The 14,061-nt window shown below is 40.7% G+C and overlaps 1 protein-coding gene across 2 annotated transcripts in view; it reads right to left on the reverse strand.

Annotated features, from left to right (window-relative positions):
• Positions 1–14,061, reverse strand: part of adka (adenosine kinase a) — a 191,696-nt gene that overhangs the window by 1,637 nt on the left and 175,998 nt on the right. For both annotated transcript variants that reach the window (XM_073873265.1, XM_073873266.1), the window contains exon 10: positions 364–447. In XM_073873265.1, coding sequence (XP_073729366.1) covers positions 364–447 — 84 coding nt within the window. The remainder of the gene's footprint in view (positions 1–363; positions 448–14,061) is intronic.

Here is a 14,061-nt window from a genome sequence, read left to right on the forward strand (position 1 = left end):
CTTAACTGTGTTATCTGCGCTTCTCTGCACTGAGGTTAAATATTACAATGCCTTTGGCAGCTTCGTATGTCTAAACTAAGCCTGATGCAAATCACATGTATCAGGCGCACATCTACAAATTCAAAATCATTCAAAACAAGCTGTGCGAGAAACAAATAAGCATCGTGTCAGAGCTCGTCCACCATGATCCGCATTCAACCCAAAGGTTACGGATCAGGCCTTATCTTAGATTAAAAATAATCCCGTCACTTGTGATTTTCACTCGAACATTCTTTTGTCCAATTCAATCAGTGTCTGTGTGTTAAGTATGGAAGACAGTTAACCTCCTTTACATCTAGCAGAAATGATGTAATAGTACAGTACCTCCAACAAAAGCGTCACCGGCACCATTAGTGTCCACTATTTTGCTCTGGTCGATCTCCAGGACAGGGAACATCTCCACCTTGCCATCTGTGCATGAAAATACAGTTCACAATAAGTGTTTGTTAAACTATTGTTGAGCTAAAAAATGAGTCCCATTCACAGAGCGACTTCCTGCTGTCAAAAATGGCCGTTTCATTTTGATAAAATGTTCAATAGCAGCACAAAGCACTTATCATTTTACAATCATTTCTTTCATAAGCAAAAAGTGGCCAAAACAAACAAGCTGCTGTACGTCTGCACCCCTTGCTTAATTTCTTCAAAACAAAAATAAAAATGAATGTTGATCTATAAAACAGCAGGGGGATGAACAAACTTCAGGTTTCCCACACCTTAGTTAACTTCAAATTCAAGGACCTTTCAAAGACTTTCCAGGTCCAATAGCATAAAAAAATTTAAGGACTAAATGTGGGAATACATTTCAAGTAAGAGCAAGGTTACATCGTGTTACATTTTAAGATACAATGTTACAGTTCCCTTTCGAGGGAACTCACGCTGCGTCACTGTGGTGACACCTTAGGGGTAAATGTGTCTGAATGTGTATATCAAATTCAATGGTGAGGCTTTACGACAAAGACAGGGTGAAGCTGGAGCCAGGAAGTATATAGCTATCTAAAATATTGCCAAAGATGGCGTTACAGGAACGCATGAAGTATGACAAGGGAGACGCAGCGTCTCGTTCCCTTCTCAGCGAACAACAGTTACATACGTAACATTTCAAGTGAGAGCAAGGTAACATCGTGTTACCTTTTAAGATACATTGTTACAAGTCCCTTTCAAGGAAACTCGCGCTGTGTCATTGCGGTGACACTTTGGGGGTAAGTGTGTCTGAATGTGTATATCAAATTCAATGGTAAGGCTTTACGACAAAGACAGGGTGAAGCGGGAGCCAGGAAGTATATAGCTAAAATTAGGGCTGCAACAACGAATCTATTAAATCGATAAAAATCAATAACTAAAAGAGTTGGCAACAAATTTCATAATCGATTCATTGTGTCGCGCGACGCAGAGACGTTTAATAAAAAAAAAGAGAGAAAAACTTCAGTTAAGCGCGGAGCGGAGTCAACACACTCGCGCTGCGTCCCAAACTGCCTACTTCCATACTATATAGTCCATTTATATTTCATTTTATTTTATTATTGTTGTAACAGCTCAGGTATGTTCAAGGAGCAACATGTTTGTGCAATTTCTAAAGATTCTGGTTCTGTTTTGAATAAGGGGTTGGAAATTAATGCTTTTCATCCGATTCATCGATTAATCAAAAAATAATCGGCAGATTAATCGATTAGTAAAATAATCGTTAGTTGCAGCCCTATATAAAATATTGCCAAAGATCGCGTTACAGGGACGCAGGAAGTATGACAAGGGAGACGCAGCGTCTCTTTCCCTTCTCAGGGAACAAAAGTTACATACGTAACCCGAGACGTTTTTTGGTATAAATCAACATTCCCATACAGAAAATATAAGCATTTAAAGTGAACAGTTTAGCACGTGTGCTTAAACAGTCTAGAATTTTTATGATATTATCCCACACTACACAGGGAATAATATAGATTTTTTTCGAGAGACTATGTGTGGTTTTGTAATAAGGAAGGTGGTCTTGAGTTGTACGAGCTTTGCTTAGGCCTTGAACTAAAGGAGAAACTATAAAATCATTTAACACTTTTTCAACGTGACAGTTTTTGGGCAAAAATAGATCAGCTCTTTAAAAAAATAGATTTGAAACACACCGTCAGTCTATTTCAGCTTTCTGTTTGAATAATGTTTCTCACTACACTGTCTTATTTATAGCAGCAGCCTCCATTACGGTTGAATGCGTCTGATATAACTGTTTTGCAGTAAGGAGAGCACTTCAGTAAACCCAAATCTCCAGTATCTTGAGAACATAATGTGGAAAGCATGGCAACCGATACGATACTGAGCTGTTGCTGCTTTCAAGTGCACCTGGATTCTGTGATGAAATATTTTAGTATGATGACTTTTGAACTGCATATATTGTCCACAACCACCAATTTTCTACACTTAGTTCTGTCTCTAGTAGCACTACATGGTCTCTTTCTTAAATCAATATTTCATGTCTGTTTACATTTAATTATTTAGAAAGTAGCCATATAATAAGTGGGATAATGCCGCTCAGGATGATACAAGACTACACCGCTTCACATCAGGGGGTCCGGGTTTATTTAGCAATAATGGCCGACTGGCTGTACATTATCCCTTGTGTGTCATGTATTTAAGTTGGAAACAAAATACATTAGCCAAATCCAATAAACAATGGAAAACTGGTAAAGGCGCTCTGGTTTGGGCTGCATCAGTGCACACCTGCATCACTTTTACACAAGTTATGTGCACATGAACAAATTATTAATTTGCATAAGTCATTAGTTCTGTTTTTAGTGGAAAAGGAACACACAAACTGATAAGAATGTATGAACTGAATGCATTGCAAGAAGCTTTTCACACTAACCGTGAAAAAGCGCTGTGCTGATTAGTTTTAGAGTATTAGTTTTACACTTGCACACAACTTAACACAACATGCTCCATGCTCCGCATAACTCCTGAGTCTTGTTTTGTGTTTACAGACAGCACACGACTCTGGGCCAAATCCGCATCGGATCTGTGCCGAAGGTGGGAGCTATGGTACGGATCCGGCCAGGAGTCGCCTGCTGTTTGGGTTCGGTGCTTAAGCACAAACATGTCACAATTCTGTGTAACAAGTGACCTTATGCTCAAAATCTCACTGGACGGCCAAGGGGAAAAAATGTGAAACACTGGATGAAGAAATGTTTTCTTCAGTGCAAATACCTACTTGGGCCCAGAGTAAACGACTGATTTAATCTTCACGCGTTATCGCGTCAAACTTTCGCAGCCAGTGTGAAAAGGCTTCAGGTCCCTTTGGATAAAAGTGTCCAAATGCAATGTAATGTTACATAATTTACATTAGTTGACTGTAGTGATGTAGTACAGGGTTCCCACACTTTAGTTAACTTCAAATTCAAGGACCTTTCAAGGAGTTTTCAGGTCCAATACCCTCAAATTCAAGGACTAAATGTGGGGACACATTTCGAGTGTGAGCAAGGTTACATCATGTTACCTTTTAAGATACATTCTTACAGTTCCCTTTTGAGGGAACTCACGCTGCGTCACTGTGGTGACACTTCGGGTACGCCTCCAGGGGCAAGTGCATCTGAATGTGTATATCAAATTCAACCAATGGTGAGGCTTAACGACAAAGACAGGGTAATGTGGGAGCCAGGAAGTATATCACTATCTGAAATTTTGCCAAAGACGGCGTTACAGGGACGCAGGAAGTACGGCAAAGGAGGCGCAGCGTCTAGCTCCCGTCTCAGGGAACAACAGTTACATACATAACCCGAGACGTTTTCATGTGTCAAACACAACTATGCAAAAAAACATTTTGGTATAAATCAAAATTCGCATACAGAAGATATAAGCATTTAAAGTGAACAGTTTAGCACGTGTATTTAAAAAGTCTAGAATTTTTATGATATTATCCTACACTACACAGGGAATAATATGGATTTTTTTCCAGAAAACTTCTTGCATAAAATAGATTCAAGCACTTTCAATGACCTGTATCTATGTATGGATATTTTCAAAAACTTGCCAGGGCCTTGAATTCTTTTTTTCAGATTCACAAACTTTCAAGGATTTCAAGGACCTGTGAAAACCCTGGTAGTACTCGAGTCCAGTCTCGAGACCGATCTTGACTCGGTCTCGGACCACATTGGGAGGAAAAGGACTCGTAATTTCAGACCGAGTCCTCGAGACCAATGCATTTTTTTATGTTCATATAAAAAACCACACAACACATAAACAATAATAATAAAATGCATTGTTGACAGGCATTATTTAAAAATGACCTCCAATGGTGCAATGCAAAGATACTGCCATCAGAGCCTTTTATTTATCTCTAAAAAATAGGAAGATGATGATGCATGTGGTAGGGATTTTTTATTGATAGTAAAAGCATAGTCCATATTAAGGTCTCGACTCAGACTCGACTGTATTTGAAAACCAACAGACACGGTCTTGACTCTTCAAATACTCTGTCTTGACTCGGACTCAGCATACGCGGTCTCGTCCCCATCACTAGTTGACTGCATGATCGTACAAAACATCTTAAAGGAATAGTCTACTCATTTTCAATATTAAACTATGTTATTACCTTAACTAAGAATTGTTGATACATCCCTCTATCATCTGTGTGCGTGCACGTAAGCGCTGGAGCGCGCTGCGACACTTCGATAGCATTTAGCTTAGTGCTATTACGCCATAAAATATAGTTCCTCTTTTAAATCCGCTTAGAAAAGCGCTACGTTTTATTTTGTACCACCAAACTTGCTCGTATAACTACTCGTCTTAAATAGGAAAAACGTTGATGTGTTTGGTCACTTCTAACTTTATCTCTGATTGGTACCATTGAATGAATGGGGCTAAGCTAAATGCTATCGAAGTGTCGCAGCGCACTCCAGCGCTTACGTGCACGCACACAGATGATAGAGGGATGTATCAAGTCTTCTTAGTTAAGGTAATAACATATTTTAATATTGAAAATAAGTAGACTATTCCTTTAAAGGGCTAATATTATGCCAATTTTTACAAGATGTAATATAAGTCTCAGATGTGCCTGGAAAGTATTATAGCATTCCTCAAATGACCCTGTTGGGTGGGTCAAAAAAGTGCAATGGGTGTACCTTTAAATGCAAATGAGCTTCTGCCTTAAATGCAAATACAGTCTGGGACAATAGTATCTGTAGCCCCATTAGTGTTACAATGTGCAAACAAACACACTTATAAAAGAATTTGGGTAAAATTAACCAGTCAGTCAGTGGCTGTGGGCAGGGTTTGTTAGTGTGACATCATATTAACAAGAGAATCAAAACAGCATGTCTAACGAGACTGCTCTGATTTAATAGGGATTAATAAGGAGGATTGTATGATTTTATTCATTGTAGAGTGGTTGTCTTCACAACTGCCAATATACATTTATGTCCAAACACCTTGTAAAAGTAATTTTTGCATAATATGGGCCCTTTAATATTACTAAAACAGAACAATATCAAAGAAATTACATACACATTATAATCTTCATTCATATGCAAGTAATTACAAAATTATTAACTCGAGTGGAGGCCACTTGTTTCATGAACCTTCACATTTTCTGACACCATCAGTTAGGTACAAAAATGAGCACTTGCAAAATGTCTTTTACCAAAACACCCAGTAATCAGCACCAACAGAAGGCCTTAAAGCCTACACCTGCTAATTGTACCCGGCAGGCGTCAAAGACGGTGTGTATAGAACTTCAGAAGAAACCTTCATACACACGGTAAACAACACCGAATGGGAGCAAAGGCTTTCGCCTGACGCAACAATGAGCACTCAAGACACGTCTGCAGCGTGTGCGAGCGGTTTCTCCCTAAAGGAGGCAGCCGATTGTGTCTTTGATAATTAATTACACAAAAAGCAGATCCTTTTAGAATCAGCTAATTAGCAGCAAAATGACTTTGCTTAATGAATGCAGGCAATGAAGCATGCTCGCCCGCCTTCCTCTTGAAATTATTAACTAGAAGATCTACCGTGTGAATTAGGTTAACAGAAACTCATGATCTATGTATTATTTTGCAGTTAAAGATTATAGCATGCTTTCTCTGTCTTGTCACCGTATGTGAGAAACAGAAATGCAAGTGTCAAAAGCACTCCTATAACTCAATTGGTAGGGCATTATAATAGGAACTCAAAGGTCATGGGTTTGATTCCCAGGGTCAAGAATGTACAGTATACCTTGAATGCGTCCAAAATTGCTTTAGATAGATGTTTAATGTGAATGAATGATGAATGATTTTTCATGCAGAAACCAAAATGACCAGACGCAAATGAATATGTTCAAAGTGAAACTGTGTGTGGGTTCCTTTCTTCCTGTACACAGGCTGACCTGATTCTATATCCTTTTATGATTTAAAAACGGCACAGCTTAAGAGGGCGAGTAAAATAGCCATTAGCTGTGCTTTCCTTTGATAGCCATGACTGAACTGAAGAGGCTCTGCGCTACAAATGGTCATCAAACTAATGATGAAAGTTCGCATTGAGCAACGGCACTCTCGTTTGTAGAGTTGCGGGTGAATAAGCCGAGACGATGAAGTTCAGCATGGTGAACGTGTAGGTACTAGCATAGTCTAACCTCTCTGCCCTTCGATGACAGGTCACGCACCAGAGGCATGCTGGGAAATGTCCAAACATCCCGGCCGTGGTGACTCACCAGGAAAACAATTACGAGGTGATTCTAGGAAGTACATGCTACAACATTAGGTCATATCCAGAGGTCAGAGTACAAAATAAAAAAAGTTCACCGCAATAAAAAGTACCAATTAAATCCACGCAGATTGCTGAATGGAATCGTATCAATACGATAAAAGCATGGTGTATAAACGGACTAAAAACTTGATTTAGGGGTTTAGTAGGATGTCTGTGAGATGCGAGGAATCGAGAAACGTACTCTGCCAGTCTTCCATCTTGGTAAACAAGGCTGAACTTGCATATGCGCTAGTCCCCTTGCATTGATGTTTAATGGTGCATGTTGCTCTAGGTGGTTCCCATAACCTCACTTTGTCTCCTACAAGCTGCGTCAATTGATATGATAATGTAGGGAGGACGTGTGAAATGAGCGGGGCTGCGCTGAAGGACAAGGCGTCCCACCACTTGGATGCCAAATGGTGTCCGGGAGACTCTCTCGCCCCTCAATAGGCACAATAGCGAGAGTTTCAAGGAATGGAGGCAAGAGGCAGATGCTTGGAAAAAAGAAAACTCTCCAGATTCACACTACTAATTGGGGTCCAATAGGATGTTTTCATTAGTGGCTGGGGTGGTATCGCTAACCAGTGCACATAAAGTTATATTTTAATAGGAATACTGGGGTGTCTCAGTGGGTAAAGCCTGGTATAGTCTGTTCAACTGTCCAATTTTGGTGAGCTCGTGCAAATTGTAGCCTCTTTTTCCTATTTGTAGTAGAGATGAGTGGCACCCGGTGGGGTCTCCTGATGTTGTAGGCCATCCGCCTCATGGTTGTGTGTTGTGGCTTCACAAATGCTTTGCTGCATACCTCGGTTGTAATATGTGTACAACACTGGCGCGTACAGTGCGCCTGCACTCTTCTGATGACGAAAATTGCATCACAAGCAGAAACGCGCGTACTCATAAAAATAGACCATACTTCGGTGATGTCCATACTGTTCAAACTTTTTGTCCTGTGACCATACAATTTCCCCTCACTACATTTAATTAATTTAAATAGTAAATAATAATTCAACCTTTTTAAATGATTCAAATTTCCTTTTAACATGACTCCTAACCCTGTAAGTCATATTTTTATTGCCCCAAGTTCTTTATATGTCATTAAATAAAAATAAAATTTACCTCTCACATTCTTTAAGCATTTAGAAATAAATGTAAAAAGTGGCACAGCCTACCCCACCCTAGGGCTATTGAGCATTACAGTATATACACACCCAAGGCATGAAAAAGTATAATTGTGGGTACAAAGGCAAGACAAGTTCACCGAAGCAGGGAAATTAAACAATTTAAACAGTAAAAATGAATCACTTGTGAATTAAGGTTTTACTAGAGATTCTGGTCCAATATGAATGAGGACAATTTATGCAAGCACGCAAGAGCAAAGTAGGGCAAATAAAAACAGAGAAATGAAATTTCAAAATGACTGTGCGCTATTCTCGTTCCCCTCAAAGCCGCGCTGATGGACATCTCCCCCCACTTCATCAAACTGGAGAGAACACATCACCATCTTTTTACTAAACGTATTATTGAACTTGGCCATGACAACATGCTGCTTTGGTTAGTCTGAGATCGTTCCAGACCCAATTTCATGTTAATGTATAACACAAAAGAGGCCATTGGCAGGGCTCTTTTAATAGGCATGGCAATTAAAACTTTGCTGCCAAAATCTGTCTTTGTTGTTACTGGCTCGTGGTCGTCCCTGTAAACAGAGACTTCGGGCAGTTCACATGGAGTTTTTGTGGTTTTGCCATTCTGTGCCTTACATGCTCACGTATAAAGTGAAAATACTTTCCCCTTTTGTAACCATCCAGGGAGTGAAAAAAAAGAGGGCAACAAAGTTACACCTTCAGAGCTGTGAAGTTATATTAATAGCCCGTGTACAGCGGTTTCATTTTGGTGCTTTATTTGACACTCGTGTGCTAAGATGAAAAGCGAGATGTTAGTTTCATAGTTCTGTATCCTCCTGTCCCAGGCCCGTTTGAAGGAACAGAAAACCGCAGTTTTGCTCTCGCAGACACTCAAGGAACAGGCGGCGTTATAAACATGTATGGGACCAGCTCAAAATAAATCAGGCCTGCAGAAAACATGCATGGCAGCCTCTTGTTCTAGACTATTTATAGTCCGCGGGCATCAGAAAAAGCCATCGTAACATTTACAACACTGTGGAGTCACGCCAATTATGTGTAATAAATTCCCTTGTTATCACTAGTTATGTAAAGTGTAATATGATTACGCTCGTAATATGACGAGCCAAAACCATGAACGCCTCAGGTCACGCAATAATTACTCTTTTACTGTAGCATTGTCATTTCGACACATCACGAACACATCGTTGTGATAAACTGCTCGGTGAATTATAATTCGACTGGTACAGCAAAAATAGAAACACCTGAGTGACTGAAAGACGAGCAATTCACTACACGACGAGATGTGACACAAAACCAATGAGCGGGAGAGAGATTCAAGGCCTTCAGACAGCTGCGGATTACTCCTCTCAAATACACTTCTCGTCGGCTCCACAGCCAAACAAAAGCTCAGAGGAGTAAACAAGGATGGCCCTCCTCTTGACAAACAAACTGAGGAAAGAGCTCTCACTTGCCTTCTTTTTTTGACCCGCTATCTCCACGCTAGGGCCGGTCATAAGCGTGACAAACACATTTAGTGCTAATAAAGGGCAACCACCGTGCCGAGAATGGCAGGAGATAACCAGCACAAATAATCAGAGGAGTCTGGGATATGGAGAGCTTTAAGAGGCAGTTTTGCCCTTTTCAAAGCGGGACATTGATCAGATACTCTCGCCTCTGAGCCATGCTAATTAACCGAAGACGAGAGGAGATGATGTCACGATCGATCTCCATCCACCCCCTTTCCTATCAAAAGTGAGATTCTGCAGAAAATGGATGAGATACATGCGTTCACGGTTCGTGCAGTGAATTAAAAAATAACATTTTGTTGCTGTCAGGTGGAAAGCCAATGTCCAAAATAGCTACTTTTAGGAAATTATCTAAAACACACTTCTCTGTGTCTCAAATACATAAAACATGATCTTTTGTCATTTTGCATTTATTGAGCAAACACTTTACATATTTAAACAACCAGTTCTTTATTTACCTTGTGCGCCAATTCATTCATAATACAGGCAAGGTGAAGTTTTAAGACTTTACAGACGAGAATCCAATGCAACTCTGAGGTTTAGTCATAAGCTGTTTTTAATACTTTTTATTGGTCAAATAGGGTGCAAAACCCACAGACCCAAAGGGTGACCAATAGTAAAGATTTAAATAAAGAAAATATTATCAACAATTTAAAATGCATGAGCAATAAAAAGAAATCGAGCACCTACATTCACCTAATACTGTGTTTGACCCCCTTTTGCCTTCAGAACTGCCTTAATTCTATGTGGCATTGATTCAACAAGGTGCTGAAAGCATTCTTTAAAAATGTTGGCCCATACTGATAGGATAACATCTTGCAGTTGATGGAGATTTGTGGGATGCACATCCAGGGCACGAAGTTCCCGTTCCATCTCAAAAATGCTCTATTGGGTTGAGATCTGGTGACTGTAGGGGCCATTTTAGTACAGTGAACTCATTGTCATGTTCAAGAAACCAATTTGAAATGATTCGAGCTTTGTGACGCGGTGCATTATCTTGCTGGAAGTAGCAATCAGAGGATGGGTACATGGTGGTCATAAAGGTATGGATATGGTCAGAAACAATGCTTAGGTAGGCGTGGCATTTAAACGATGCCCAATTGGCACTAAGGGGCCTAAAGTGTGCCAAGAATACATCCCCCACACCATTACACCAGCAGCCTGCACAGTGGTAACAAGGCATGATGGATCCATGTTCTCATTCTGTTTACGCCAAATTCTGACTCTACCATCTGAATGTCTCAACAGAAATCGAAATTCATCAGACCAGGCAACATTTTTCCAGTCTTCAACTGTCCAATTTTGGCGAGCTCGTGCAAATTGTAGCATCTTTTTCCTATTTGTAGTGGAGATGAGTGGTACTGGGTCAGGTCTTCTGCTGTTATAGCCCATCCGCCTCAAGGTTGTGCGTGTTGTGGCTTCACAAATGCTTTGCTGCATACCTCACTTGTAACAAGTGGTTATTTCAGTCAAAGTTGCTCTTCTATCAGCTTGAATCAGTCGGCTCATTCTCCTCTGACCTCTAGCATCATCAAGGCATTTTCGCCCACAGGACTGACGCATACTGGATGTTTTTCCCTTTTCACACCAATCTTTGTAAACCCTAGAAATGGTTGTGCGTGAAAATCCCAGTAACTGAGCAGATTGTGAAATACTCAACAACCATGCCACGCTCAAAATTGCTTAAATCACCTTTCTTTCCCATTCTGACATTCAGTTTGGAGTTCAGGAGATTGTCTTGACCAGGTCCACACCCCTAAATGCATTGAAGCAACTGCCATGTGATTGGTTGATTAGATAATTGCATTAATGAGAAACTGAACAGGTGTTCCTAATAATCCTTTAGGTGAGTGTATGTGTCCATAAACAGAAAAAAGGTTCAGGTTCACCTCAGAGAAAGGCCATTTATGTAATTTATCAACTTTACGTCTCACATCTCTAAGCTTTTCCCCTGGCTTTTTAAACCTATCAACTTAAGCAGCCACTAACTGCGCACAGGGTTTCTGTTTTAGCTCAGCCGCGTTGAAGGCGCATTGCATTAATGAGACACAAACAAGGACGGGCAAACATTACAGAATAATAGCCCTAACATAACACGACAAAAATGTGAGGGAGAGTGTGAACACACGATGCACAAACACACACAGACACACACACAGGAAGAGCGTGTGCATTTACGAGCGCATAATGACCTTTGCTAAGGGCTGACGGAGACAGAGGAAAACAGAACGAAATGGAAAGGCTTCTCAAGGGAGTTCATTAGGTGCAGGTAAATCTGACAGCGCATTAGACACATTCCTCCAGAATAAGTTTTGAGATGAGCCGAACCTCTTCAAGAGCAGGAAAAAATCTGCCTCCTTAGCAGGAAAATAATATTACACATTTAATAAGTATTTGTGACCCTGCCTGTGAAATCCAAACTGACGTCTGTAAGATTAAGAGCATTTAAGATTGATAGTTTCCTCACTGATTTCAATCTTTGACATGACCTTACTCAGTCAATATTAAAGATATCAAGATTATTTTTCACAGAATGTTCTTTACATGTTGAATGACTTTATGTCCTTTATGTTGGCCTCTGTAAAAAGGGAATTGGACAGCATGTGTCCTCTTAAGTGAGCTATTTCAGACTTAAATCATAGGATGTCCTTTAGTTGAGCCATCACATCTATACCCAGTATACTCCAAAATACATAACGTGACTTTAGCGCTATGAAATTTACTAAATATAAGCAGAGAGCAGAAGTCTCACCCTCTGCAGAAATGCAAAACATGCCCCTCCTGTTTTGGTGTTAGTTTCACTTCTTGTGATATTTAAAGGAACACGACAAAAGGTTATCTTTCTGGAACCTTGAATCCAGGAAGTTCAAGTAAAGAAATACACTAAGGAGTTATGACTAAGTGAGAAGGGCAGGCACTGCCAGAAAATGCCTTGTTGAGCTACATTCCTACACAAAAAAGCAGTTCAGGATTAAATAGGACATCTATTTTAAAAAACGGTCACAGAGTGTGAACACGTTATGTTAACACTTAAACCTAGAGAGGAGGAACAGAAGTAACGCACAACATCACACACTCCATGACACCGCAATCAGCTGTTCTGTCCCGGGGGCTGGACCCCACGAGCGACCCTGCGCACTCAGCCATCATTAGATCAAAGACGGCGAACGCTGCGATCTTAATATGAGCCTGTAATAGGTTCGTCAGCAGGGCCGCGCTCGGTTCAGCGATGTCACGAAGGTGCTTCATTAAGGGCTCCTCTTCTGGCAGCTTTCCTTACGGAAATTAACGTGGAGGGACGGCCTGCGTTTTTATGAGAGAGAGCGTTTACAAAGAGGAACTACATAATAACAAATCTGCATCTCTTTGGAGCTTCGCCCCCAGGGCCTATCATCCCAGCCTTCTTAATCACCATTAAAACAACTTCATTGTGACATTCAGAGCCCGCCGTATGATCACATCCCCACCTAGAGAGCAAATTGCAAATGAAATGTGGAGATCAGACAGTATCAGAGCAGAGCCTCTGGGAGGGTTGAACAAAACTTTAATTCTCTTTTATATTGATGTTTATTGGCGGAGGCAGCGGGGAGCAATAACGTCCCTCTATTCGCTGTCACCCCTGCTATTTGAACCCACTTATTCTGCGCTCGCATGTCTCTCTCTGTGTTTTTACAGGCAGCATCCTCACACGCTTCTTATAGGGTTCGCAGGGGGTTGCCGCTAAACCCTATGGTTTCTTAAGAAAGGGCTGGAGGAGGTTAGCCGAAACCGCCTTTTTCTCCAGCGCGCTGTAAAATGCCTCCAGGAGAGTATTTTCTCTAAAGCTTACGATTAGGCTGAAAGTTAGCTTGAGCGAACATGAAGGTTCTGTAGCAAACGGGAAGGATTGTCTTGTAGCACTTTCCTCTGATGAGGCTTTACAGGAGTAGCAATTGCCTGAACAGCCTTATCAGCCCAGAGGGACTAATGCTATTAGCGTTTGTGTGATAAACGCAGCGCAGTGGAACCAATACAGCCAAGCTTTGCCGCGTTACTCTGGTAACATGTTGTGTAAATTGTATAATACAGAGCTCTGCGACAGCTCTGTTTAACAACACTTCAATTCTGTAGTGTAGACTTTTCAATAGGATTAGACCTAAAAGCTAACAGGGGCATTTTGGAGTGCTATGATGTCATAAGTGTCGTAAGCTACCTCGAGGTGACACAGTGAAAAATACAATCTTATTTTAATGTGATGAAATGTGACAGGATGCTAATAACGGATGTATTAAAGGGATAGTTCACCCAAAAATGAAAATGATGTCATTAATGACTCACCCTCATGTCGTTCCAAACTCGTAAGCCCTCCGTTCCGCAGTTTAAGATGTTTTATATTTAGTCAGAGCTTTCTGACCCTCCATTGAAAATCTAGTAACGGTATACTGTCAATGTCCAGAAAGGTCATGAAAACATCATTAAAGTAGCCTATGTGACATCAGTGGGTCAGTTAGAATGTGTTAAATCATCGAAAATACATTTTGGTCCAAAAATAAATAAAAAATTACGACAGCATTGTCATCTCTTCGGCGTCTGTTGTGAAGCGCAAGCGCGAGACCCAAGCCACGTGACTGCAGTGACGCGGATGATGTGTTATCCTCAGACATGTTTGCAAAGTTTTTTTAACTTATAGACTG

This window comes from Misgurnus anguillicaudatus, chromosome 11 (genome assembly GCF_027580225.2).
Source record: "Misgurnus anguillicaudatus chromosome 11, ASM2758022v2, whole genome shotgun sequence".
Classification (NCBI taxonomy): domain Eukaryota; kingdom Metazoa; phylum Chordata; class Actinopteri; order Cypriniformes; family Cobitidae; genus Misgurnus; species Misgurnus anguillicaudatus.